Source organism: Acinonyx jubatus, chromosome D4 (assembly GCF_027475565.1).
Source record: "Acinonyx jubatus isolate Ajub_Pintada_27869175 chromosome D4, VMU_Ajub_asm_v1.0, whole genome shotgun sequence".
NCBI classification, from domain to species: Eukaryota; Metazoa; Chordata; class Mammalia; order Carnivora; family Felidae; genus Acinonyx; species Acinonyx jubatus.
In genome coordinates this window covers 23,964,020-23,990,375 of record NC_069391.1, presented here as the reverse complement: position 1 = coordinate 23,990,375, position 26,356 = coordinate 23,964,020, and the positions used below count along the sequence as shown (strand labels likewise).

General features: G+C 46.2%; 1 protein-coding gene across 8 annotated transcripts in view; it reads right to left on the bottom strand.

The window, feature by feature from the left end:
- Positions 1–26,356, bottom strand: part of PTPN3 (protein tyrosine phosphatase non-receptor type 3) — a 148,292-nt gene that overhangs the window by 30,807 nt on the left and 91,129 nt on the right. For 4 of the 8 annotated variants that reach the window (XM_027034793.2, XM_027034794.2, XM_053204819.1 and 1 more), the window contains 9 exons: positions 25,183–25,270; positions 21,130–21,218; positions 19,954–20,017; positions 18,261–18,433; positions 14,501–14,635; positions 11,512–11,688; positions 2,242–2,428; positions 2,009–2,086; positions 873–929 (listed from right to left, as the gene is read on the bottom strand). In XM_027034793.2, the coding sequence (XP_026890594.1) occupies positions 873–929; positions 2,009–2,086; positions 2,242–2,428; positions 11,512–11,688; positions 14,501–14,635; positions 18,261–18,433; positions 19,954–20,017; positions 21,130–21,218; positions 25,183–25,270 (1,048 nt within the window). Of the gene's footprint in view, positions 1–872; positions 930–2,008; positions 2,087–2,241; positions 2,429–11,511; positions 11,689–14,500; positions 14,636–18,260; positions 18,434–19,953; positions 20,018–21,129; positions 21,219–25,182; positions 25,271–25,413; positions 25,522–25,541; positions 25,561–25,580; positions 26,352–26,356 lie in introns of those variants that run through there. The other 4 variants (XM_027034797.2, XM_053204822.1, XM_027034798.2 and 1 more) reach the window with 4 other exon arrangements.

The window sequence follows — 26,356 nt, the reverse complement described above, 5'->3', positions numbered from 1 at the left end:
AACAATGTAACACCAAAGGCAGAAACTAGCACGCAGAGAAGCAGCACACTGACTAGTATAGGAATGGAGACCCTCTAAATTCAAAGAGGCCGTAACAGTAAGAAAAAGTAAACTACAGGCTTAAGGACCACTTAAGAGTAAAACTTCCAAACCGGTACTTTCTTAGGAGACACAGCGACTCTTTGGTGCACCCTGTTCTAGAAAAAAAGCAAATGCTCTCCCGAGGAAGCCGAGACAGAAGGCAGAGGGCAGAGTGGTGGTGGTGGGATGGTGGGTCCATGTGCCCAGAGTGAGCAGAACAGCAAACTCTGTGCCTCAGTTTCCTTTTCTTGAGAGTACTGCTACATTTTAACGAGCACACCGATCACCCAGAGACCTCGGTAAAAATGCAGATTCTGGTTTAGGAGGTCTGGGGTAGGGCCTGAGATCCTGCATTTCTTTTTTTTTTTTTTACGTTTATTTATTTTTGAGACCGAGAGAGACAGAGCATGAACGGGGGAGAGGCAGAGAGAGAGAAGGAGACACAGAATCGGAAGCAAGCTCCAGGCTCTGAGCCATCAGCCCAGAGCCCAACGTGGGGCTCGAACTCACGGACCGTGAGATCGTGACCTGAGCTGAAGTCGGACGCTTAGCCGACTGAGCCACCCAGGCGCCCCAGATCCTGCATTTCTAATGAGCTCCCAGGTAATGCTGGTGCTACACTGACCAGCAAAGTTCTGGGAAAAAAAACATGGATTCCATTCTTTCTTTCCATCTCTATGCATGCATTTACACACACTCTTTGTTGCTGGCAAAGAAGCAGGACACAGAAACAGAAATGTTAGATTCAACGGAAAAAAACATGTAGGAAATAATGAAATGTGTTAACTTACAGGTGACTCTGGGTTTATCCTTGATACCACAAGAGGCATCTTTTGATCCACTCCTCCCTATAAACGTGTTAAATTAAAAACAACAACAACAACAACACTTGAATAGCTCATAGCAACAAAGACTTGCAGACACAAGAGGGGCTCATACTTCACTTTAACCTATTCTAATCCCAGGGCTTGGCAGTCTTTCAGCACACAAGGTTCCTGACCCCTCGGGGTCTAGTGGGGTAACCAGAAGCCTGCTCAGAAGCCTCTCACTGCCATCACGAACTAAAGGTGCGCTCAGGTGTGCTTCCTTTTACAAAATGCAAACGTCCCCAGAGGGCTCTGCACGCACAGCCTTGAAGTGCTGTTGGAAAGGGAGCTTTCCGTGTAGCAGAGAAAAGCTGTAGAGACAGTCACAGGCTGTGAGGGCAGGGCCTCAGCAGGGTGCTGGGGTACAGGAAGGGGAGTGCCTGGTGGCAGCTGGGGCTTGGGCAGCAGGGACCACCTGCCCTCATTCTGCTCTAGAGCAGGGGTTAGTCAGCTTTGCCAAGGGCCAGAGGGGACATATTTTAGGTCTGGGAGAGAGGCCTCTGTCGCAAGTGTTCAGCTCTGCCCGAGTGCCAAAGTAGCTGTAAACCGTTCGTAAATGAATGGGTATGTCCGTGTTCCAATGATACTTTATTTGCAAAAACAGATGGGATGTGGCTCGTGGGCCACAGTTTGCAGACCCGGCCTAAAAGCAGGCAGAGATGGGGAAAGGCCCTGTAAATGTCCCTCCAACTTGAACTGTTATTCTCTCTCACTGGCTTTAGTGATGCTGACAGGCTCCCCGAAAAACCCCTCTTCTGGAGGCAGGTCTGCTTGCTGACTGTGTGTCATCTCCGAGCTTCGGTATACGCATTTATAAGATGGGTTCAAAAATACCAATTTCCTCGATTATAAGAACACTATAAGGTGATATAAAGAAGTGCACAGCAAACACCAAGAACACAGTAGGTCCTTGGTGTCAGGCAGCTCTGGGGCCATATTAGAAAACTCCCCAGTTTCCTTAGATTAGACTGAGGCACGCAGCACACCCCTGGGGGAAGTTTAAAAGCCACCTAAAGACTGCTCCAGAGCATACAACTTCCTTATAAAGACACACAACATACCTTAAGATTAAATCCAAATTTTCCATCTTCGTCTGGCGTGATGCGGATCAAAACTAAGTAGCCATCACCATTATCATTCTGGAAAACGTTGCAAAAATGATCAACTATGTTACTTCTCTCTCCAGCTGGTGGTGAGGAGATATCTTCTTTTAGTTCTAACTACTTAAACTGCCCGTGACGTGCCTTACGGCACAGGGAATCCTGGTTGGGTCACAGGACCCAAGCTCACCCACCTTGTCACAGTAGTACTGGCTGGAGTCCTCGGTGGAGCCCCCTTTGGTCACCCTGTGGAAGGCCTCTATGAACTGCTGATCGACGCCATCTGTTGAGCAGGAGCCTGGAGCGTTTGAAGATGGAGATACAGAACTGGATGACTTCTGGGTCAGGCAGCTTTGTGCTGGATTGTTCTCGGATAGACTCCTTCATCATGGGGAAGGAGGAGATATCTTAATAACTGGATTAACATTGTAGCAGAGCAAGCATTACTGGCTGTGGGGGCCTGGCATCCCAGGGCTGTCATGAGTTCCTGCATGCTCAGAAGAGCTCCAGAGGTCAACCCCAGGGCTCTGGCCCACCTGGGGTCCACTGGCTGCCCTTGCCCTCATCTGGCCTAAATATCATCACCTTTAGTTTTGGGGATAAGGGGCAGGAGGGGAGGGAGGATCCAGGAGCTGCTGAAAACTCAGCTCCCTTCCCAGCTGCGTTAGAAGGTGACAGGGAAACACGCCTGGCTACCCTGGTGGTTTAATTACCGGAGCTAACTCAGACGCATGTCTCCATTCCTTCTGAAAGCTTTCTCCTTACATCTCATTCCTGCTGTTAGCTCTGCTTCAGTAGGACTCTTGGCTACCCCCCAAAAATGGGACTAACACTGCACATTCAAGACCATTTATATTAATCCTAGTTTGCATTATTTGCCTGTGACCTCCATTAATTGTCTCCAATGATATTATCCTCCTTTTTTTTTTCTCCAATCAACGTCCTCCCTCATCTTAGAGCTACACGGCCCAATATGGTAGCCACTAGTCACCTGCAGCTATTCAAATTTCAATGAAGATCTGGAAGTTCCTTGGTTGTATCAGTCACATCTCAAAAATGCTCAAGAGCCACATGTGGCTGGTGGCTCCCGTTTTGGACAACACAGTTACAGAACATTTCTATCATCACAGGAAGATCTGGAAGTGATGTCTTAGAGAATTATAGACTGCTAGAATCAAACAGACCTCTGCAGTCCTCTGGTCCAACTCCCATTTCACGGATGAAGAAACTGGTCTAGACAGCTGACTGACTTGCCCACGGACACACAGCTTTCCCCTCACTTAACATACAGAAGCTGGTGGACCTGGGTGCCCGAGCATCTCTTTCTTCTCCAGGCCATGCCACGTCTGCTCTTAAGACTCCTTCCTCCCCACCCTCACCTCTCTAAGCTCACAGGGCCACAGGGAGAAACCATCTCAGCCATCACCATGTAGGACACTTGACTTCTCTGCATCACGCATACCCACACCATCCCCCTGCAGAGCCACATGCCTAGCGAGTGATGCCTTAAAATGCCTACAGAACGTAGGGTTTTCCTTACCTTCTACAGACTCTGCCACATTCTAACCTCATACAGATTTAAGTCATGAGAGAGGTGAGGAGACAAGGCATTGAGTGACACATAGTACACAAAAGACAGTTCCTGCTGTCTCTCACTAAAATTTTCTCTTAAACCCTTATCTGTGGATTTTTCATTTAATCAGGGCTCCTCTGTTCCCTAGCAAGTTCAAATGATCTTACTTTAAATTTAAAATCTGTGTCATAGTCACACAATACTTCACCATCTCAACTTATGTGAATATAAAAATTCAGTGACAGAAATAACAGCTATATGCAAGCGAAGAGTTTGGCCTTACGGCTTTCGAGTTGCTGGGTGAGGGAAGGGTGCTATGGATGGCAAGGCATCTCAGACATAGGATATTTTGGAAGTGAAGCTGTATACCAGTGGTAGATTTTCAGACTGAAATGAAAGAGACTTTAATTAAAACTTAAAAAAAAAAAAAAAGTTCCCCCCAAGTAGGGTAACTCAGCCAGTTTAACATTTACAAGAGCACCCCCTAGTGGCAAGAAGCGCAGCTGCTTGGCAGCTGCTAGACAAAAATCGAGCCAAACCCGGTTTAGGAAACACTATTTCCAGTTCTAGGGGTGGAGCTGAACCCTTAATATGAAGTTGCAAATAGCATACACTCTTCAAATGTTTGGAAGGCTCTAGAGGGTGACAGTGACAGAAAGGGTGAAGGGCATATAAACAAAAAACCAGAAGAGCCAGGTGACAGAGCAGAAGAGAACAGACTAATTTCAGTAAAATTCTAATTTTATATTCATTATATTTAATTTCTACATTTTGAATGTGTGGCTTGCATCATATAAAGTTTTAAAGTATTTTTCTTTTTCAGTATAAAATGTAACCGTCTACCTAACACAGCCCACAGTGCTAAAAATAATATATTCAAAGTCATTATGTGCCCAATCCTATTTTCTAAGTAGGGATGGAGGTTACTTTTAGAGAGCAATTTATTAAACATATGACAATTTTTTTTTGGCTGATCAACTATGTACAGACGTTCCCTGTAGGCTGCTGTAATGTTCTGCTCAGCGTGGAGGATGGACAGACAGATGGTGAGGAGGACATCAAACGAGAAGTAATGAGAAGGTGGCAGCTGGATACAGCACACGGAAGCCACGAGCGAAGATGCCAAACCAAGCGGGCTTTCTCCCTCCTTGGGGCAGGATGTGAGGTGCTACTGAGGGAGAGCCCAGTGGATGAGGAGGGATGAGGGGAGCTGCAGGGGGTGGGGGCGGGAAGGACCTGGGTTCCAGGGAAAGGAGTGAAGAAAGGGGTAGGATGAGCCAAAGCAAGAAGACAGTGTGGGCTGACGAGGCCACTAACTGGGGAGGGAGGGAACAGAAGAGGTCTGTCCCTGAGGCAGGAAGGGGGCACTTGTCAGAGGAAGGGGGGACACAGAGGAGACTGCCACTGTTGTCTGGAAGCCAGAGCAGCCTGGGAGGGACGGACCACCTTCGGCTCCCTGGGGAGAGAGGGGACAGGGACAGACTGGCTGACAGGCAGACCAAAGGGTATTCACCCTCAGGAACCAGAAGCTTCAAAACTGTAAATGCCAACGACAGGTATCAGAAACAAAAGCCATGCCAGAATTCATTTGTGAGAAGAGAAGAGATATTAAAAAAATTAAAACTGCCCACGAAAGACTCCCGTGTGACGCTTGTATACCGCTCTTCCCTAAACCCTACAAAAGGACAAGGACGTCCACCCTAAGCCTGTTAAGGCAAGCAAAGCAGTGTTCCATGGAGGGTTTCCCAGCTCTAACTGAGCTACCAGTGAGGTGGTGTCTCTACGGGGGTGGGACAGAACAGGGGCCATTTGGTGTCGTGTTTCTCTCTGGAGTCTAGGAGCTTCTTGAGGTTGGGAGAGACCTTCATCCTCTTTCTCTTCTGCTCCTAGTGCACGTAACACTCGGCCGGGCATGCGAGTGCTCAGGTAAGAACGCTGAGTGAACAAAGAAGAAAACCACCTTACTCAAGTACCCGGGACTGACTGAATTACTCTAGAAGAGCACAGATTTCATCCAGTCACCTGGGAGCAGAGGTGAAGAGATGGGCTACACAGTTCTCAGCTTCTGCGAGCTCAGAGCTGCTGAGAATATCACATTCACAGGAGTCCCTGAGGATCTTGTTAAAATGCAGACTCTGATTCACCAGGCCTGGGGTGGGCCTGAGGTCCGCATTTCCGGGAAGCTCTCAGGAGATGCTGATGTTCCTGAGCTGTGGCCAAAAGGGGAGTTATGAAGGGCTAGAAGAATGCAATGTGTCCTTTGAATAAAATTCCTGGAGAAACTGTCCACATGGATTTTATCTTTACATCAGATTCACCGAATAACAAATGGAGTCCTCTTTTCAAGTGTGGGTTTTTACGATATAGAGACGTTCTTCACACGATACTCTTATCTCTGTAATAAAAGCCAAGGGCCCAAGATCAAAACTAAACAAGAAATTGCTGAAGTGGCTCAGGGACTCTGGTACAGACGTGTTCCCTTCTGGGCTCTGCATTTCTTCACTAATGAAATCATGGGTCATGCGTCTGTCCCCCACCTCAGGCTGCCCCCTCAGATACTAAGACATCTCAAAGGCCAGAAAGCACTTGTTAAAATTCAGCTAATTCATGCTTGAGTTCTCTGATGAGAGTTTCCTGCCAGAGGCCCTGGCCCTGCAGTAGCCCCAACCACACGGCTGTGCTCACGGATGACAGTTAACCCAAACTCGGCCAAGTCAATCCGTTTGATTTCTTCGTTGACACAGACGCCATGTGATGCTGTTCAGAGGATATGGGCACCTCACGTGGAGGTGGCAGAGGGGGCATCCCGCTGTGACAACGTTGGGGCTTGCATGTAACCGTCTGTCCAACCTCGCGAACAGTCACGGAATAGGTACTAAGTCTCAAGCACTGTGCCAGATCTGCGGGGGAAGGAGAGGTCAGCAGGGCACTATCCCTCTACCCTCAAAGAGCTCACTGTCTAGTCAAGGAGAAGACATAAAAATAATCAAGTAATATCATTGTGTTGCAATGGCGACGCTCAGGCGTCTGGGGTATGGTGGGAGGCCAGAAGAGCCTTCACAGAGGAGAGGGAACTGTGCCTGGAGTTCGAAAGATGAATTAGGAAGGGTAGTCAGGAGGGGAAGCAGAAGGGGGTCTAGGCCAAACACTACTAACGACAAAAGAGACAGGACAGCAGCACATGCAGAGGCATGAGATTCTGAAAAAGCACAGGGGAGTGACGTGCTGGGGCACAGATTTCATAAAAATAAGGCTCTCAGCCTTGTGAAAGATGGTTTGGAAGGAGGAGAGACCAAAGCCAGGAGGACACTTAGGGCGGTTTCGCAACAGTCTCTGTGACAGACGACGGTGGCTGACACAGGCAGTGCAGTGGGATGGCGGAGGGATCCGATTCAAGAGATGTTCGGGAGGAAGACCAACAAGGTGAGAGCCTAGCTGAGGAAGGTGGAAGAGAAGGAGTCCGGATGGTGGAAGTTTCTAATGGGTGCAAACAGGGTGCAAATGTGGCCGCTTTCACCAAGACACAGGAGGAGCCACAGGTTGGACAGGGAGACGATGAGTGGAGATTGGGGTCCCTTGGGGCTTCAAGTATCAGTCATACGTCTACATGCATGTGGACAGACGCCCGGTGAAGGACAGGCAACGTGCAGAGAAAACAGACACAAAACTGCTGATGCAGTCCTGTCGCTGGCTGGCCTCCTCTGACAGAGACCCTCAGACGTACACAGATCTGTGTGCCACTGGCCAGTGTAGGACTGATGTGCTCAGGGAACAGTGACTAGCAGGCCGAGGGGTGGAGAGTGGCTGACAGAACTGGAGTCGTTTCGTGTAAAGGAGAGTAGATGGGGTTATCGGGTAGAATCAGAAATGGAGCTCCAGGCAGGGATCTGTGGACGGCCCTGCTCATGCTGGGTCAGCATCAAGGACACTTCCCACACAGTCTGGACAACTGGGCTGTCCAACACCAGAACAGGCTGCCACACTGCAGGAGGGCTCCCCATCCCCAACGGGGCGACTGGGTGCCAGGGCGGACGGCATTCTGCACTGCCGATGTGGTTGCAGAGAGGCATTTCTGAAGTCCCACTCAGGGCACAGAAGTTGTCGTTGTCTTTGTGGTTTTAAATGCTTATTGATTTTTTTAATGTTTGTTTGTTTATTTATTTTTTGAGAGAGAGACAGAGTGTGAGCAGAGAAGGGGGGAAGAGAGAGGGAAACAGAATCTGATGCAGGCTCCAGGCTCTGAGCTGTTGGCACAGAGCCCGATGTAGGGCTCGAACTCACTGACCATGAGATTATGACCTGAGCCGAAGTTGGACACTCAAATGACTGAGCCACCCAGGTGCCTCAAATGTTTATTTTTTTTTGGGGGGGGAAGTACAGAGATAGAGGGGGACAGATTATCTGAAGCAGACTCCTCACTGTCTGCACAGAGCCCAATGTGGGACTCGAACTCGTGAACCCTGAGACCATGACCTGGGCCGAAGTGGTATGCTCAACCAACTGAGCCCCCCAGGCACCCCCGAAAGTTGTTTTTTTTTAAATTTTTAAATGCTTTTTATTTATCTTTTGGGGGGAGGGGCAGAGAGAGAGGGACACAGGATCTGAAACACGCTCCAGGCTCTGAGCTGTCGGCACAGAGCCCGACGCGGGGCTCAGACTCATGAACCTTGAGATCATGACCTGAGCCAAAGGTGGGCGCTTCACTGACTGGGCCACCCAAGCGCCCCTGCAGAAGTTGTTTTTAATCTCTGCTTTGCAAAGTCACTTTTCCTTTAGGGAGATTCCCCTCCCACGTTTTCTGGGTGTTAGGGAATGGTAAGTTGTTTTTTTGTTTTTTGTTTTTGCCATGAAGGAAACTTCCTTTGCTGCAGATTTCGGCCTTCACTCTGAAGCAAGCAAAGGGACACGGAATGGCCGAGAGAAACCTGGGAGTTAACAAAAGACTACAGCCGACTCGGGCACAAAGCAAACTGCCAAGGATTCATAACTATAATCATCAACTTTGCTGTGCTGCTATAAATACGGAACAACCCGGAGAGTGACTCACCCGCTAAGATAACGTGTGGAGAGCCTGAGCCGCGCCACCCTGGGTTTAGAGCCAAAGTCTATCTGCTCTTTTTCTTCCCTTCTCTTTCTTCTTCTTGTTTACATGGGTACAGAATGTTACGCTTACTTCTCCTTTCCATAAGGAACCCTCCGTACTTACCGCCTGTGATGTTATTCATCCGATTTCTCTGACGGAACACTCCTTTTTGCCTCTTAACACAAACGGGCTGTATAAAACATGCCACACGTTTCCTCGAAACCTTGCAGAAACTCAACTACAACAGGTTCCCCCCCCCCAACCAAGTACAGACCAACTTTTCCTGCTTGCCTTGGGCAGTGGGGGGACCCCAGACTCCTGGGGAGGGTGCAGCTGGCTCTGCCAGCAGGAAGTGGTCCGGTAGGGGCTGCCATTTTTCAACTGCTTACCCCACTCACAACGCCCGGCTGCTAACCTGACTCTGGGAGACGTCTGTTGGCTCAAAGCCGCGACAAGGAAGGCTGCCTTGGAGTCGCTATCCACTACGTTCAACATTCAGCTGCAGCGAAAAAGTGCCCCAGGATGACCCACCTTACAAGGTCTCATGCAAGAGTTTCAGAATTGATGTGCAGTCTTTAGGGGTGTGCAGGGCCCAAAATTACTTGAGTCAAACGGGACTCAAGGAAGTGAATTTTGAATCTAACTTAAAAAAACATAAATTTAAATGGCCCTACGTGGACTGTGGCTCCCGTGTTGGACTGTGAGGGTCTAGCTGCTGCATGATTCCATGATGTGGTGGCAGACCACAGGAGGAAAGCCTGACATGGGACCTCAGACCGTTCCCCAAACTCTTTCCTTTTACAAAAGTGGCAGAAGATGCAAGGAGGAAGGCTGACTGTGTGCTATCTGCCCAACTGGACTGGAGGCCCCTTAACGCAAAGACTTGTCTACTTCCCCTTGATGTCCCCTCAATGAGCAGCAAAAGGCACAGAAGTTACGCTGCTGCACTCAGCCATGCACGTAACCCTTTAAAATACCCACACCCCACCAGACACAATCTGTCTCCTTCTAGCCCGCACTGGTAAGTACTGTCAATAGCACTGTCTGTGATGATGGAAATGCTCTATCTGCGCTGTCCAGCATGGCAGTCATTACCTACATGGGGCTCTTCAGCACTTGAAATGAGGCTTGGATGACTGAAGAGGGCATTTAAATGTTAAGTAATTTGAATCTGAATAGGCACACGTGACTAGAGGCTACTGCACTGGCCAGGGGAAGTCGAGATACTGCCCAACGCCATGATGGGACTACATACCACAAGAGGAAGGGCTGACATGGGGAGTGTGACTGAGCTTTCCGGAGCCCTCGGTGCATTTCCTAAACGCTCTTTCACCTTCCCCAAAGCCACAGAAGCCCATCGCAGAATCAAACTGGCTCAATTCATGCACGCCTGCATTCCTGCCTTGTATATCTAGGTTTGCAAAACCATGGGGTCCCACGAAGGAACTCACACCCTTCCACACTGTCACTTCAAAGGAGCTGCAAGTTGGGGCAAGAGATACTGATCATTTCTGCAAAAGCATCATCCAAGCCCAGGTCACAAGGAAATAGCGACCGGAGGATTATTTAACCAGAGGTGTTAAGAACACAGATAAGCTGGCAACCATGTCTGCTGCGGTCAGAGACAACAGAGAGGTGACAACCTCACACATAAATGGGAAGTGAGATTTGCAATTCACCTGCCGATGTCTAGAATACAATCAGGATGCGTTTAATGCTTTAAGCCTAGCAGCTAGAGTGGTAAAAATTTACAGATTAACTGAAGTGGCTTCTTGCTAATCCTGGGCTGTTCAGGGAGGCATTATGTTTCTATAGTTCGGGTACAGTATGGGACTTAACAGAATGAGCACCCAGTGCCTGTGGGTGACTTCCTAATGGTTGCCCCAGTTCTCTCATAGTTCAGCTTAAAATGTCACTTTTTGATCATGTCTACTTTAAAAAATTTGAGGTAGCTAACTCTAAAATGTATAGATATGGGAGAACTGTGAATTCATTGGGAGAAAAAAGTAAGACCCATGAATAAGGCAAGGAGGAAAAGAAACGGGCTGTGTCGGAAACCTGGGCTAAGGGAAGCCAGTGCAATTGAACCTAACATGGAGTTCTGAGTTCCCTGGTAAGCAAGACGAAAAGAGAACTAGTGAATTAGATATACCTTATTGAATAATAAAAGAACTCAAGCCAGTACTTTCAGAGAGACATTTTTCCCTGGCCTTGAGATGTGAAGGGAGTTTGTCACATTTATAAAAAGGAAGATGGGGGCATAAAAGGAACTTAATGCAAACTGTTGACAAAAAGTTAACAAAGTTTCAGAGATGTTCTATACGTGTTTTTGCTTTATACTCGCAATTCATCTAAAGCAAACCTTGAGGGCATACTGTGGGTCTGAGAAGGCTTTCTGTGGACAGGTAGAAGTAAGCGTATTTCCAGTGATCTAGGAGTCCTGTAGTGGTAAAACTTTGGCAATCTAGAGAAATACTCCAGCAGTTAACGCATCTATACCCCTGGAATGTGAACTCATTTAACCTGGGCTTTGCTCATGAACTAGAGACTATTCAAGGGAGCAACACATATGTGGAGAGTAGGTCTCTGTCACAGACAAAAATGAGTGCAAGCTCTGGACCTCAGGCACACAGCTTGTCGTCCTGTGGTGGAACGGACAGTCTGACTTATGCCGTCATCCTGGCAGAGAGCACCGTAGGGTGTTGGCTGCAGGCTCTAGCCCTTGACCTAAATGGCCATCTGGGCTTGAGCAAATTCCTCAACAGCCAAAACAAGCAGATACAAAGAAGAGAACAACACATTTCTTACTCTCGGTGAGGGCTCCGGTTCTGAGAAACCTCGGAATCGCTGTCTTTCGGGGACAGGGAGGCCTTGTACGTGTAAAACACATCTTCAGTTTCGGTAATGTACGTCATCTCGTTCGCAAGGTTATCTGCGGAAGAGTGCCGTGGCTTCCGGATTTCGTGCCGGAGCCGAGGACTTCGCCTGCGTGGGAGAGAGGTCGAGCGTGAAGGTCCCGAAAGCAAATTGCACTTAAAAACTTCGTTAGACATCGGCGATCTGGCTTTGTGCCCTGACCTTTCCAAGGATGCCTTGGCTAACGCTATTGGAAATTAAGAACCAGTTAACCCATTACTACACCAGAATCCACCAAGGGCCATGTGGGTCCTCAAGACTCTCAGCCCCGTGGTATAGCCCCCAAGACGGTAGCGTTGACTGTATACGTAGGCAGATGAGAGCAGTTTATGCCCTTCGGGAAGTGGTGAGTGTTGACTTAGGGAGCTATTCTTCCAGTAGGACTCAAGCTCTCAACGCACAGATAACACACCATACTGACTACTGATCAATTCTTCAGAGTCATTTGAGCACCAGTATAAATAAAGGGTTTAGAAGCCAAAGTACAGTTTTTGGCAAAACTGAAACCGTATTTCAACTACATCCCTTCATGTGAATTTCACTTGATCCAAGAAGCAGTGTTTGCTTTTAAAAATATATCCTGTATGCCCTGTTAGGTGGGCATAGCAGCAGTAGCTAGCTATGTGGCTGCAGGCAAGTCACAACACCTCTCTGGGCCTCAGCTGTACCTACCTGCTCCTGAGAATGAACCAAATGAAGCAATGATCTCCGGACGCCTGGGGAAGCACCTGGGCATCGGCTCCTGCAGTGGGTGATCCCAGGCTGCTGAGCCTTCTAAGTTTTATTTTCTCTCAGTTTTTCCACCTTCTTCTTTGTGAGCCATTTCTCTTTGAGACTGTCAGGGCCTCCTTCACTATTCCCATTCCCCCTGGGCTCTGCTAATCAATAATACTGTGTCCAGAATAGGGTAGAAAGGCTCGTGACTCCTCAGGAGGGGACCTATAAATAGCAGTAAGAGCTCCAGGCCACGGGTGTGGCAACATCAAACCCCGCTGTTCTCCTGGATGCTGTCCTGGGCCTCTGCTCTGGGGCCCTGGCATCAGTGCCTAAGAGGCTTGCAGACAAAGCTGCTACTTTACAGCATAAACCTACCACTTTAGGATGAAGTGCCTAAATCGTGGGAAACCAAGAAACGAATCTACTCAGTCATACTGTGATTTCTAACACTAAATACCATCAGTATCTCTGGCTAGAGCACTGGGCCCCCGGGGGAGGGTCCTCACCCAGCCACCCTGCACAGCACCTCCGTTTTGTGTGGGTTAGAATCTCCCCTAGTCCTAGAAGATCCGTCCTTGGTAACTTATAGGCCCACCTTGTCTTTTGTGAAATGAACAGAAAGCCATACTCTTAATTCCAGCGTGGAGCTGGGGCAGTGCCTCTGGCTGGGTTTCCCTCTCCCTGATGATACCTGGTCATTTTGGAGGCATTCACAAAAATGGGCTGATGTCTCTCAGGAACATTATAATAAAATAATGATACTAATTCCATCTCATTTCTTTTAATTGCTTACAAAGCACCCGCACACTGTTACATCATTTGTGGTGATTTTTACAACCTTTTTACACATGGGGAGACTGAGACCAGAGAGGTAAAGAAACTTGATAATTTAACAGAAGAGCCAAAATCTGAATCTGGGTGATACAGTTATATAATCAGTGCCCTTCCCACTTGGCCAAATTGCCACTTCCTTCCTTTCAAGCCATCATATTAAAAAGTCGGTGGGCTACTTCCCCAAGCGCATTAGCTGCTGTTTTTCAGAATCCTGCATCCTACATTGCATACCTTTACTAGGCTTTCCCAAAGTTTATTTTGTGCGATGCCAACGGAAAACAGATTAGATAAAGCTCAGCATGCTTCCTTATCACAGGACTTCCCAGAACATCAGTATGCCAGCGTGTACTGTACTCCCCAAAGGGGCATTTCAGGAGGCTGTAGTTCTCAAATTCAGACCAAATAAAAAAATTTTTTTAAATTTTTATTCATTTAATAAATGTTTATCCATTTATTAAATGAATAAATGGGGGAAGGGCAGAGAGACAGGGAGACACAGCGTCCAAAGCAGGCCCCAGGCTCTGAGCTGTCAGCACAGAGCCTGATGCAGGGGCTCGAACCCATGAAAGGTGAGATAATGATCTGAGTTAAAGTTGGAGACTCAACTGGCTGAGCCACCCAGGCACCCCCAGACCAAATAAGATTAAAAAAAATTTTTTTGGGGGGGCGCCTGAGTGGCTCGGTCGGTTAAGCGTCCGACTTCGGCTCAGGTCATTATCTTCATGGTCCGTGAGTTTGAGCCCCGCGTCGGGCTCTGTGCTGACAGCTCAGAGCCTGGAGCCTGCTTCAGATTCTGTGTCTCCCTCTCTCTCTGCCCCTCCTCTCTTCATGCTCTGTCTCTCTCTGTCTGAAAAACAAATAAACGTTAAAAAAAAAAATTAAAAAAAAATTTTTTTTAATGTTTATTTATTTTTGAGAGACAGAGACTGGAAGGGGAGGGGCAGGGAGAGAGAGGGAGACACAGAATCCGAAGCAGGCTCCAGGCTCTGAGCTGTCAGCACAGAGCCCGACACAGAGCCCGATGTGGGGCTCAAACTCAGGAGCTGTGAGATCATGATCTGAGCTGAAGTCAGACGCCTAACTGACTGAGCCACCCAGGTGCCCCCCCCACCCCAAATAAGTTTTTAAAAGAGAACATGCCAGAATTATACACTAAGGAAAATGTTTAGTAAGGCTTGCGTATTTCACAACAACAGTAAACTGTTAATTTTGCACCAAGCAAGCACACAAACATAAACTCTGATTGCAGGATGCCTATATTGGGAAACTGTATGAAGTTGAATTTTTAAGAGAGAGAAAGTGGGTAGTACAAAAAAAACCCAGCACGTACCAGTTAGGAGTGATAGGAGGGGACCGAGAAGGCAGGCTCTTGGTTTCTAAGTGCTCCACTGATAACGATCTCCGCATGGCTGGGTTCCACACCATCCCTCCAATCACCTTTTTGCAATACTGGTTATTTACAGACCTGAAAAACCAGAAGCAAGGTTCACTTTCCACACAGACGCGTTCAACAAGAAATCATGGCATAAATGAAGCAAACAGTCTAACCATGCTCCCCCTCCCTGGTGGGCGGCTGGTGAGCACTGGGATGACAACAGCCAAGGTTACAAGGGGTCAGAGGTACGCAGGTCAAACGCGGTTCCGTTCTGTCCTGGCTCTTCCTGGTTATCTCTTCTCTTCTGGTGAAACTATTTTCTTGAGCTTTACTACTGCAAGCAACAAAGCTGGTCCCAAAATATAACCAAATCATGCCACTATGGAACTATCAGGATAACACAGAAATGCAGTTCAAGTTAAAGGAAATCTCACTTTATTCACAATGGCATGAATACAAACATCAATCATCCTTCCAGGAAGGTTTCTTCGTCATGCAAGCTGGCAGAAGCCATTAGCTGTAAATCACAGATAACTCTTTGAGAGAAGGCCTGAGAAAATGCTTTCACAGCGGCAGGTTCTAAGAACATGCCATGCTACGTTCTAAGAAAGGGCCTCCCCAAAGCTAACTTTTGTGTTTACTTATACCTAGAGAATTTAAATCTTAGCTACCTAGACCCCTCAGAGAATGAATTATTTGAAAGGATGGGGTTTGAAGTCAGCTAGGAAACTCAGTTCTGCTATTCCTAACTTTCAGTGGTGTTTTAATGCCTTATTAAAACATTCCAGGGGCACCTGCATGGCTCAGTTGGTTAAGCATCCAACTCTTCATTCTGGCTCAGGTCATGAACTCATGGTCATGGGATCTCATGGATCTCATGGGATCAAGCCCCGTGTCAAGCTCTGTGTTGGGTGTAGAGCCTGCTTAAGATTCTTTCCCCCCACCCCTCCCTCCACCCCCCCTCTGCCCCTCTCCCACTCATGTTCCTTTTCTCAAAAAAAAAAAAAAAAACACCAAAAAAAAAAATTGCACACATTTCCTTGCAGCCTAAAACTCACAAGCCAAACAAACAAACAATAATAACAAAAAACAGGCAGGACAAAAAACCCAAAAGAACACGAAACATGCCCTAGAATGCCAATGTACTAATTTACAGTAAGAAATACTGGTGTTACCCCGATCAAAACACTCACAGCAACATCACTGGGAGAATCTATATCAGAGAGCAAATTAGCACTGATTGAGAATGCTGCCTCAGAACAAGAGGACAAGCTAGAAGATTCAAAGGTTTGATGTTGTAGTTCCCCAAAGTATGTGTCACAGGTTATTAATAGATACCCTTTGGGGAAAAAAATGTTCCATTGTCCCTTAAGCTTGCAAAATACTGAACAAGTTTCTTCTATGTGGAACTTCTATCAGGGAGCCCAACACGCAAGTATGTAGATGTATCCCTAGGGTTGGGCAAATCATGTAACTTTATGCCTCAGTTTCCTCATTTATAAAATGGAGATGGTGAGGGCTGAAATCTGCAGTGCACTGAAGCTGGTCTTAGCAGCAATGAACTGATGACCTGTGCCATGAACCACCAATATCCCAAATGACCCCCAGTGGCAGATTAAAAATGGCTATAGCTCTTCTTTGACTCGTCTCTTGAATATGGGCTGGCCTGTGACTGCTTTGACCAAGAGTAGCAGTGCAGTTCTGGACCTGGCCTTTAAGATGGCTGGCTGCTTCTGCCTTAGGTGGCCGGAGCCCTGAACTTCTGCATGAGACATCTACTACCCTGCTGGAGAGCACACATGACGAGGCCCAGAGGACACAGAACGAAGTGAAGGGTCCAGCTGAGTCCAGCCTTCCCATCATGCCATCAAGCATGGGAGCAAAGTCATCCTGGATCCATAGCCCAGCCCAGCCACCAGTTGCCTGTCACTGAGAAATCCCAGTCTACTACACGGTCTTTCCTAAATTCTTTATCCACAAAATCTTGACAGATGACAGAAAGATTGTGGTTTTCTGTTTGTTTTGTTTTTAAGTAGGCTCCACACCAGCATGGAGCCCAACGTGGGGCTTGAACTCATGACCCTGAGATCATAACCTGAGCTGAGATCAAGAGTTGGACACTGGACTGAGCCATCCAAGCGCCCCAAGCTTGTTTCAAGGGACCAAAATAGGGGTAGGTTATTCTGCCACAATGGGTAACCAGAACCTGCCCCACCTCACCCCCAACTCCATGTTGGCTACATTTTTCAGAAACAAAGACATCTGAATTGAAGTGACAGTGGTAGAATTTGAACTCAGTTTTCTTAGCAATGGTCCATGCTTTCAACTGCTCACTATCTAATCCTATCATCTGGGTCAAAGGATTAGGTTCATCTAATGTAAAAACTATATTCCAGTAAGTTATGTCTGTGGCATCTTCAGTAATAGCTACTGAATGTATAAAATACTAGAAACAATATTATAGGAGCTGCAAACTTTGAAAATATATTTGCTCTGGGTTTATCAGAAGCTGAGAGAGAGCACTTAGCATCACAGATACTACCACTGCTACTAACATTAATTCGCTACTTAATTGAATCTATAAAAAGCTACCTAATGATTATCAACATAATTGGAAAGTCACTGGAATTGTGTGATACAGTCCCACATACCAGATAATGGCTCAGACAGGGGCATTATTTCATTAGTAATAGCCACTTCAACAACAATGCAAAATTATGAGAGCAGTTTTTCAAACCAATAGTTTACAATAACTTGATAAATGATTTCTGCTGTATCTGGTCCTGAGAAGGCAGTCTTAGAATAAATACACAATATAAACTGCATGATTAGTTTAGGGAATACATTGTAATCTAAAGTTACAATTTTATAAGAGTAATTTCTTCCACTGTACTACTCATTAAACATTTTTAATATGATTTTTTAATATGATTCCTGTAGATACTAATTATACTTAAATATAATTAAGTATGCGCATGGTACCAAGTAAACACTCAACTGGCAGTTCTCATTATTACTGTTATTTTGTGGTTGTTACTAGGTAGCATATCCCAAAGTCACTTGACTCTGGGAAGCTTTCTTTTTTTAAAAATTTTTTTTAATGTTTATTTATTTTTGAGAGAGACAGAGCGTGAGTGGGGGAGGGGAAGAGAGAGATGGAGACAGAATCGGAAGCAGGCTCTAGGCTCCGAGCTGTCAGCACAGAGCCAGACATGGGGCCTGAACTCATGGACCGTGGGATCACGACTTGAGCCGAAGTCAGATGCTTAACCAACTGAGCCACCCAGGCACGCCCCTGGGAAGCATTATTTCTGTTCACTCGTTATTAGGGATGTCCGCATTAGCGGTCATCAGGGAAGATGTAACAGATGGTGGGAGGGGTTGTCTTGGTACCATGACGACCCTCAGAGTCATTGCCACCTGCTTCTCTTAGTATGACACGGTACAGGAGCAGCTGCATTTCTGGCTGCTTGGGTGTTCCAGGGGCAGCAAAGTTGAGGAGACAGAAAGGAAGCAGAGGAATAGAAGTATCTGAGTTTGCATGGAAAGAGACACTGCTGCCCCTGGGGAGACTCTGAACTGCGCAGCTCCAGCTCTGCGCCTGGGGTCCCTGGATGATGGCGTCCCTTCCCCCGAGGATGTCCTCTACTCAGCAGTGGCCAGGACACATTCACGTCTCACTCTAGTGTGGATACTGTCCCTCAAGAATACTCACTTTTTGGGGTTCCTAGAGCCCATAGTCCAGTACTGAGACAGAACATTCTTTTCCTGAGGTAGTAGCTTCTTAGCCTGAAAGAATGTATGGTGTTCCACACAGGATTTCCACAAGTTTTTGCAAGATCGGTAATTTAACATGTTGAAGGCCACGATATGTTCCCTGGATTCAGTCTGGGAGGAAAAAGCACAGTAGAGATTTCATCCACACAGATGAAAGGGCAAAGGTGCATAGATGTTCTATGTCCGCATCAGTGGTCATCAGGGAAGATGTAACAGAATGTGGAAAACCAGCTTCAAAATGCCTTAGGTCAGACACCAGTGTCATAGAACTATTCAGGAGCAGGATCAGTTAAGCATCTTATTCCTGTGGAAAAGATGACCTGGCTCTCCCCTTTATCATCACTTGTGATTCTCCATGAACACTCTGATTTGGAATGTGCTTACATTCCTAGGTTGGATATATTTGGACCAATCAGATAAAGGCTGTGTGATACATTTCTTTTAAAACTTAGCTCTGGGAAAATCTCTCCTGAAGAATGTCTTCCACTTACCTGAAACTTGAGATTTTATAAGCCTTTGGATTTCTTTATTTGCTTTCCCCTGAGCATGGAGTTAATTTAATCATTTCCTTGACCCTCATCCTACCTGAGTTTAAGTTTTCTGTTTTCATGTTATATTACCATGTTGTGCATTTTGGGGCCACCTTCAATCTTGCAATGGTGGGGAAGGTCAGGAGACCCAGATTCTAGTCCTAGTTTGCTCTGAGCTCTGGTCTCCTCATTTCCAAGTGATCACTGCTATGTGGAGCCATTTTAAGTACATATTATCTTTGAAACCCTGGGAAATGAACATAGTGACAATAAGTGAAAAATACATGGGGCACCTGGGTGGTTCACTCAAATTTGAGTATCCAACTTTGGCTCAGGTCATGATCTCACAGTCTATGAGTTCGAGCCCCGCATCAGGCTCTGTGCTGACAGCTCAGAGCCTGGAGCCTGCTTCAGATTCTGTGTCTCCCTCTCTCTCCCTGCCCCTCCCCTGCTTGCACTCTGTCTGTCTGTCTGTCTCTCTCTCTTAAAAATAAACATTAAAAAAATAAAAAAAATACAGGACATAACAGGATAGAGCATGGTATCTCTGATTCAAATTCCAGCACCTCCACTTGGTAGCACTTTCGAGCCTTCTTCTCCATACTGATAACGAGAGTCATCTGGAGAGTGGTGGTCCCTCTTAGGAGACACATGCAAAGGTTACTGTGCATGTTTAAATACATCAAGGGGAGGAACTGATCTCGCTGATATGTATTGCTACGCTGCATGGGCTCATGCCAGGTGCTCTGACCAATGCTTTTATTTAATCTTCTTGATTCCCGGAGAGGTGGGTACTACTACATTTCTGGAAACAAGCTAACTTGGGCTAGGGGAGGTTATGTAACCAGCCCAGCTGGTAAGTAGAAGAGTGAGGATCCAAACTCATCGTTACTAACTCCAAAGCAAGTTACGTCTGCTATCAGATAAACACAGTGAATTCTACAGGCAACTCTGGACTCCAACTTCCATTTTCTCCCCCCCGCATGCCATGCTCTTTCTCCCCCCAGTCACACGGACGGCCAGCTGCCTTCACCTGCTGAAGAACTAAGAGCTGAAGTGGCTAAAAACACAAGAAACAAAGCAAGTGTAGACATAACTCACCTGTTTTTGTCGTTGATGTATGAAGAACTTTTTCCTTTTGAAAGAAATCTTTAGAATGTTCACCCTGCAAAAAAATGAAACATATAAAATGCACATAGGGATCAGCTGGCTGGCAGCTGATGCCTCACAACGTGTATCCTCTACTCCATGACCATGAGGAGCACGGGCTCTCCGCTTCCTAGAGTTTACCCCGCGGTAGGAATGACAACAGGCCTGTAGCCTTAGCTGCATACCAAGGAGCTCACTGAAGCTGAGTATCACATAAGGACTACTGAATCACGATGTAGCTTTTAAATAATGAGAACCATGGGCAATGTGCGCTGTTTGTGGTCATTTGCTTTTGTGACAGTGTAGCTCTGCTTGAGCTGGTGTGTGCCTGGGGAGACCAGCTGAGGGCAGTGTGGAGCAGCAGAGGGAGGACAGACAGCAAGCAACCAGACAGACTTGGGCCCACATCTCCACTCTGGTAGTTACTGGCCATGTGTCAAGTTTGCATAAGAACACGATTATAGCCCCCATGTGCAGCATTTTTATATACCGGTTCCCTACTAAAAGCTTTACATTAGTCCTTCAACTAAGCCTTGCAATAGTCCTGCAACATATTATTATTCCCAGTTCTCAGATGATGAAACTGAGGCTCAGACACCTCCCCTAAGTGCTCAAGATCATTCAATAAGGGATGCACAGATCTGAGCCTCTGCTAACAAGTCCTGCATGACGTAGTTGGAAGGCACTGCCTTTTTCAGAGTGGTCTTGTGAGGATTAAGTCTGTTTGGTCCCCTGAGTTTGTAGACCAGAACAGAATACTTAGTAAAAGTCCAACTAATAACTAAGGAACCACAGTGACAATACAGTTCCTGCCCAAAGGAAGTTCTCTGAGTTCTGGCCAATGTACCGCCCAGGACTCTGTAACTCCAAAACCTGCCTTGAGCCACTTCATCCCTGTTTCCACAGAGTATCCCAAACCACAGGGTGACCGGAGGAAGGGGCTGCCAGTGGAAACCAAACTCCTTTTCCCAAGTACCGAATCTGGATGAACCTCAGAGGTCAGAGGTAAAAACCTGGTCTCCACCCCTCCTTTAGAAATATCAGTTTAAAATTAGAGATAACATTTCTTTTGTTCAGCATATTTTTAAAGCATGATTCAGAAAATAATTAGAAGTGGTTTGCACTTACCAAGGATAGAAACTTGTGCAAATGTATTTTCGGTACACGGCAATGCCCGCAGAAGCAATCCCAATCATTAGATCTAAATTGTGCAGATCCTGTAAAAAGGAAGAACCGAGATTCACAGTGTGTTACAGTCATGCTTATGCCCTCTGGTAACTCAAGCACCCATGCTGTTATAAATAGCAGTATGTATAAGCTCCAAAGGAAGAATGTTATGGAAAACAGGCAACCGATACTTAAGATCCAAATGCTTAGTACCAGACTCTTCTAAAATGCACACGCGCTGCCTGAGAGCAATATCTGGGTCCCTCTGGGTTAGAGAGTTACCAGCAAGGCCTACTCATCATTCCACGGAATCTTGAAACGAATATCCAATTGTACATTTCCTACAATTAGTATTAGATATCATGTGAACATCAGAAAGACCTCACCCTCTGCACAGCTTTATACCAATCTCAACTTTCATCACTGAAAAGGCTTTAGCTACTGTCATGAAGTGTAGAACTGCTGACTTTAAATCCAATTGAGAAAGAAATACAGCCTACAAATCCAATACACTCAACATTTATTAAGAGCCTGTGCGCTAGGCATTGCCGTAGACAATGAAAACATGGGGAGGGGCAGAGACAGGGAGACAGAGGATCCAAAGGGGGCTCTGTGCTGAGAGCAACAAGCCCAACGTGGGGCTCGAACTCACAAACTGTAAGATCATGATCTGAGCCAACGTCGGATGTTCAACTGATTGAGCCACCCAGGTTCCCTGAGTAAAATAAAATTTTAAAATAAAACATTTCCTTCCCTTGAGTCACTTATGCCCCAATTTACCCTATCATATACTCCAAATTATATTCAATAGGAGCGGGGGCAGAGTCTGACTTAGTTACGACTGAGTGTGAAGTTTAGGTTTGTCACCTATTAGCTGTGTTATTTTAGGCTACTGAGTCTTAATTTTTCCTTTTGTATAATAAGGATTATCAAACCCACCTCTCCAAAGGCTAAAATTAGAGAACATGTGGCAAGTATAATTATATTTTCATTTCCTTTTGCCTTTCAAGATGTGGTGGGACAAATCATTTGTGGACAGTGATATGAACAAGGGGAATTAGAGAAATTGGCCAAACAAAACACTGCTGACTGATACAGTCGAAAGTCCAGAGTATTCACTCCTGGGTACCCAGCTGGGATCACATGCAACTCAACCCAGGATAGTAACTATCCACTAAATTCCCACGCCTGTCCCCACACTTCCCAGCTACACTTGTACTGGAGAAGGCAGGGTCACGTGACTAGTCATGGTCAATGTTCTAGGAGCAGTGATGGATCTCTTCTGGGCTGAATCATTTCAGAGCTGCTGTGAAGCCAACCCTCCAACTTCCTCTTCCCTTGCCACACACACGAGGCCATGTTAGGTGAAGCCTCAAGATGGAGGCAGCCTGGCTGCCAAGTCACTGCACCTGGAGGGTTGCTGGGACCCATCGGAGCCTTTGAACTACCAGGAAGTGAGCTCTGTGGCGTCAGGTCGTTGGTGTGTAGGGGGTTCTGCCTGACACAAGATAGTCAAAGGTAACCCAGCTCCCTCTGATACCCTGGGAGGTGTGAGCCAGGCAGGTAATCATCTGGCTCGAGGTCACTCATGGGACACAGGGGGTAGGGAGAGTGCAGGTCAACTCAGATACAGATAAAGTCCACTTCACTGCTGAAGAAAGTTCTCCACAACATTCCACGGCAAGTGAGTATTTGCAACGGAATAAAAATTAACCATCAAGTCCCAAAGTTGATATTTTATAAGACCCCATATCTTCTTCCTCCTTTATTACTGAGGCTGTAACTTGCCTATCACACGGTTATGGGATTGGAATGGCACAAAAGAAATGAAAGTGTTTCTATGAATCGCAAAACTCTCAGATGTAGAGTCTGATTATTTACTCAACTTCCCTGAGCCTACATTTTCTCACTGTAAAATGGGATGATTCGAATACTGATTTCTCAAGGTTGCTATAATCTTTAAATGAGACATTGTGGTCTCATGAAAGCATCTGGAACAATGTCTAGTACCTACTAGGTATTCAATATTTGCTTTCTTTTGTATATGATGTGGACCAATTACTGGCAGAAAATAGAAAGGTCAGAGGCCAACTAGACAGTGCTGGGGTCATGTACTAAAGCTGTTACTTCTGTGCTGTGTGACCTTCCAAAAGTCCCTGAGTATCAGTTTCTCCATCTGTAAAATGGGGGTAATGATAATACCTCACAGCATTACTGGGGGAAATAAGCAAGCCACTGTATCCGGCAGATAGAAATTACTCAGTAGATGATGGATATTAGTCAATTTTATTTAAAACTTTTTTTTTAACGCTTATTTATTTTTTTGAGACAAAGAGAGACAGAGCATGAATGGGGGAGGGTCAGAGAGGGAGGGAGACACAGAATCCGAAACGGGCTCCGAGCTGTCGGCACAGAGCCTGACGCGGGGCTCGAACTCGCAGACTGTGAGATCGTGACCTGAGCCGAAGTCGACGCTTAACCGACTAAGCCACCCAGGCGCCCCTACTCAATTTTATTTAAAAAGTCACAACAAGAGGCTCCTGGGTGGCTCAGTCAGTTAAGCGTCTGACTCTTGATTTTGGCTCAGGTCATGATCTCACGGTTTACGAGTTAGAGCCCCAAACTGGGCTCTGTGCTGACAGTGAGGGCCCTGCTTGGGATTCTCTGTCTCCCTCTCTCTCTGCTCTTCCCCCACTCTCTCTCTCAAAAATAAACATTAAAAAAAATTAAAAGTCACAATCAATTAAAATATTTATTGGTTTTCATGACTGTACCATTATAATTAAAAAAAATTTTTTTAATGTTTATTTTTGAGAGAGAGAGAGACAGAGCATGAGCAGGGAAGGGGCAGAAAGACGAGGGGACAGAGGATCGAAAGTAGGCTCTGCACCGACACCAGTGAGCCTGATGTGGGGCTCGAACTCACGAACTGTGAGATCATGACCTGAGCCAAAGTCAAACGCTTAACCGACTGAGCCACCCAATATTGGTGCCCCAATAACATTACAATTTTTAAAAGCATCCAACTGTTAATATTGGCTCAGGTTACAATCTCAGTCATGGCATTGAGCCCCATGTAGGGCTCTGTGCTGAGGGTGGAGCCTGCTTGGGATTCTCTCTCTACCTACCCCCTCCCCAATGTGTGCACACGTGCCCTCTCTCTCTCAAAATAAATAAATAAACTTTAGAAGAAAAAGCTGTCATATTTGGGTAATTTGAACAGCAATGAGATGAAATAGTAAACACCTTGGCTCATTAAAGTATCACTTGGAAAATGGACACATTTTTTGCTTCTTTAATCATCATATGAAATCATCTTTACAAACTACTTGTTTCTGGGGCACCTGGGTGGCTCGGTCATTTAAGTGTCCGACTTTGGCTCAGGTCATGATCTCACAGTTCGTGGCATCGAGCCCTGCGTCAGGCTCCGTGCTGACAGCTCAGGGCCTCGAGCCTACGTTGATTCCGAGTCTCCCTCTCTCTGACCCTCCCCCTCTCATGCTCTGTCTCTCTCTCTCTCTCTCTCCACGTCTCTCTCAAAAATAAACATTAAAAATTTTTAAAAACTACTTGTTTCTGGGGTGCCTGGGTGGCTCTGTCAGTTAAGCATCCGACTTCAGCTCAGGTCATATTCTCACAGCTTGTGAGTTCAAGCCCTGTGTCAGGCTCTGTGCTAACCACTCTGAGCCTGGAGCCTGCTTCAGGTTCTGTCTGTCTCTCTCTGCCCCTCCCCCATTCGTGCACCCTCTTTCAAAAAGTGAATAAACATTTTTTAAAAAATAAAAATAAAATAAAAATAAAAACTACTTGTTTCTAATCCCCATGACCACCCCGCCCCCCGACCCCATGGATGCATGAAACATGAAAAAACAACTGGATAACCAACTTTATAAACTTTCTGAATATTGTTACACAAAGCTCTTTTTTTATTATACTGGAAAAGACATAGTCTCAAAGAAGTTTTCAAACCTTCGGACATTAATTTCTGAACCCGGAAATGCTGAGGGTACCTACCCTACCGCTGTGTAGCTCCACTCCATAGAAGTCGAGGGTCCGTGCTATGTTGATAAAGCAAGATTCAGCTTCTGACTGCTTTAGTCCACTACAGAAGACAAGAGACAACGCAGAGCTCTTGAATCAACAGAGTACACAACTCCAATTTTTAACATAAAAATCCCCTCCAAATTGGTAACATTTCTGTAAGGTTATTAAATGCCTTATGTTATTAATCTTCAACAATCTCACCCTAAATTCTACTAAACCAGGTCTTTTCTCTTGCCCACCGAATAGGACTTCATCGTCTGCTCAAGTCCTTTACTGAATAATACTTCCCATTATTAGGCTCTCAATACTCAGATACGGAAGGAAGTCACCTTTTGGAATTCCCACCCTCTTTGTTCCAAGTTGCTTACTTGATAGGTGCTCTTCAGGTCTTTCCACCTTTATCTATTCTGCTGGCAGCCTCAAACTCCCAAACGTCACTGTGCTATTTTAGGATGCTGGCTTCTGCCTGGGAAACAATTCTGGGAGGGAGGATTGGCCGTGCCTTTTAGAAGGGACGCCAATTGCTTGGCCTTTGTTTTTGCAGCCTTCCCAACAATGTCAGGTCCCTTGAGACCTGGCCTTCCTGGTCAGGATGGCCCTGATCTGACCTGGACTATAGAGTTGCCTCTCTGTAGCTTTGAATAAAATAAGGCAAAGGACAAGGAGCCCAGAATCGGGCATATCTGCTGGAATGGAAGCTGGGCCTGCGGCAGCTACGGAAGAGTGGGCCTCCCTTCTGGAATGAAGGCGGTTTCACGACCCGAAGCCAGGGAGGATGTGGGATTCACAGGGCCTCCTGGCATTCGTCCACCTGCCTGTCTATTCAATGATGTTTGATGGAGCCACCCATTTTATCAAATGTGGTCAACTGTTAAAAGTTGCCTGGTAGGTCAATTTGTGGGGCATATTTAAAAAGGGCATTTCCACTAGGAATTAACAGATTTCAATGACACCCTAAAAAAGAATGCTGTAAATCCCCTTAAACTCTTACCGGATTTTGCACTTTACAGAAATGCTAGTTATGCCAAATATATCTGCCATCGTAACATCTCAAAGGTTCACAAACCTCCGACAGCTTAAAAGAGGATTCATGAACAAAAAGAAGAGAACACATCAGACACAAGGGAACATAAGGTCTGAAATG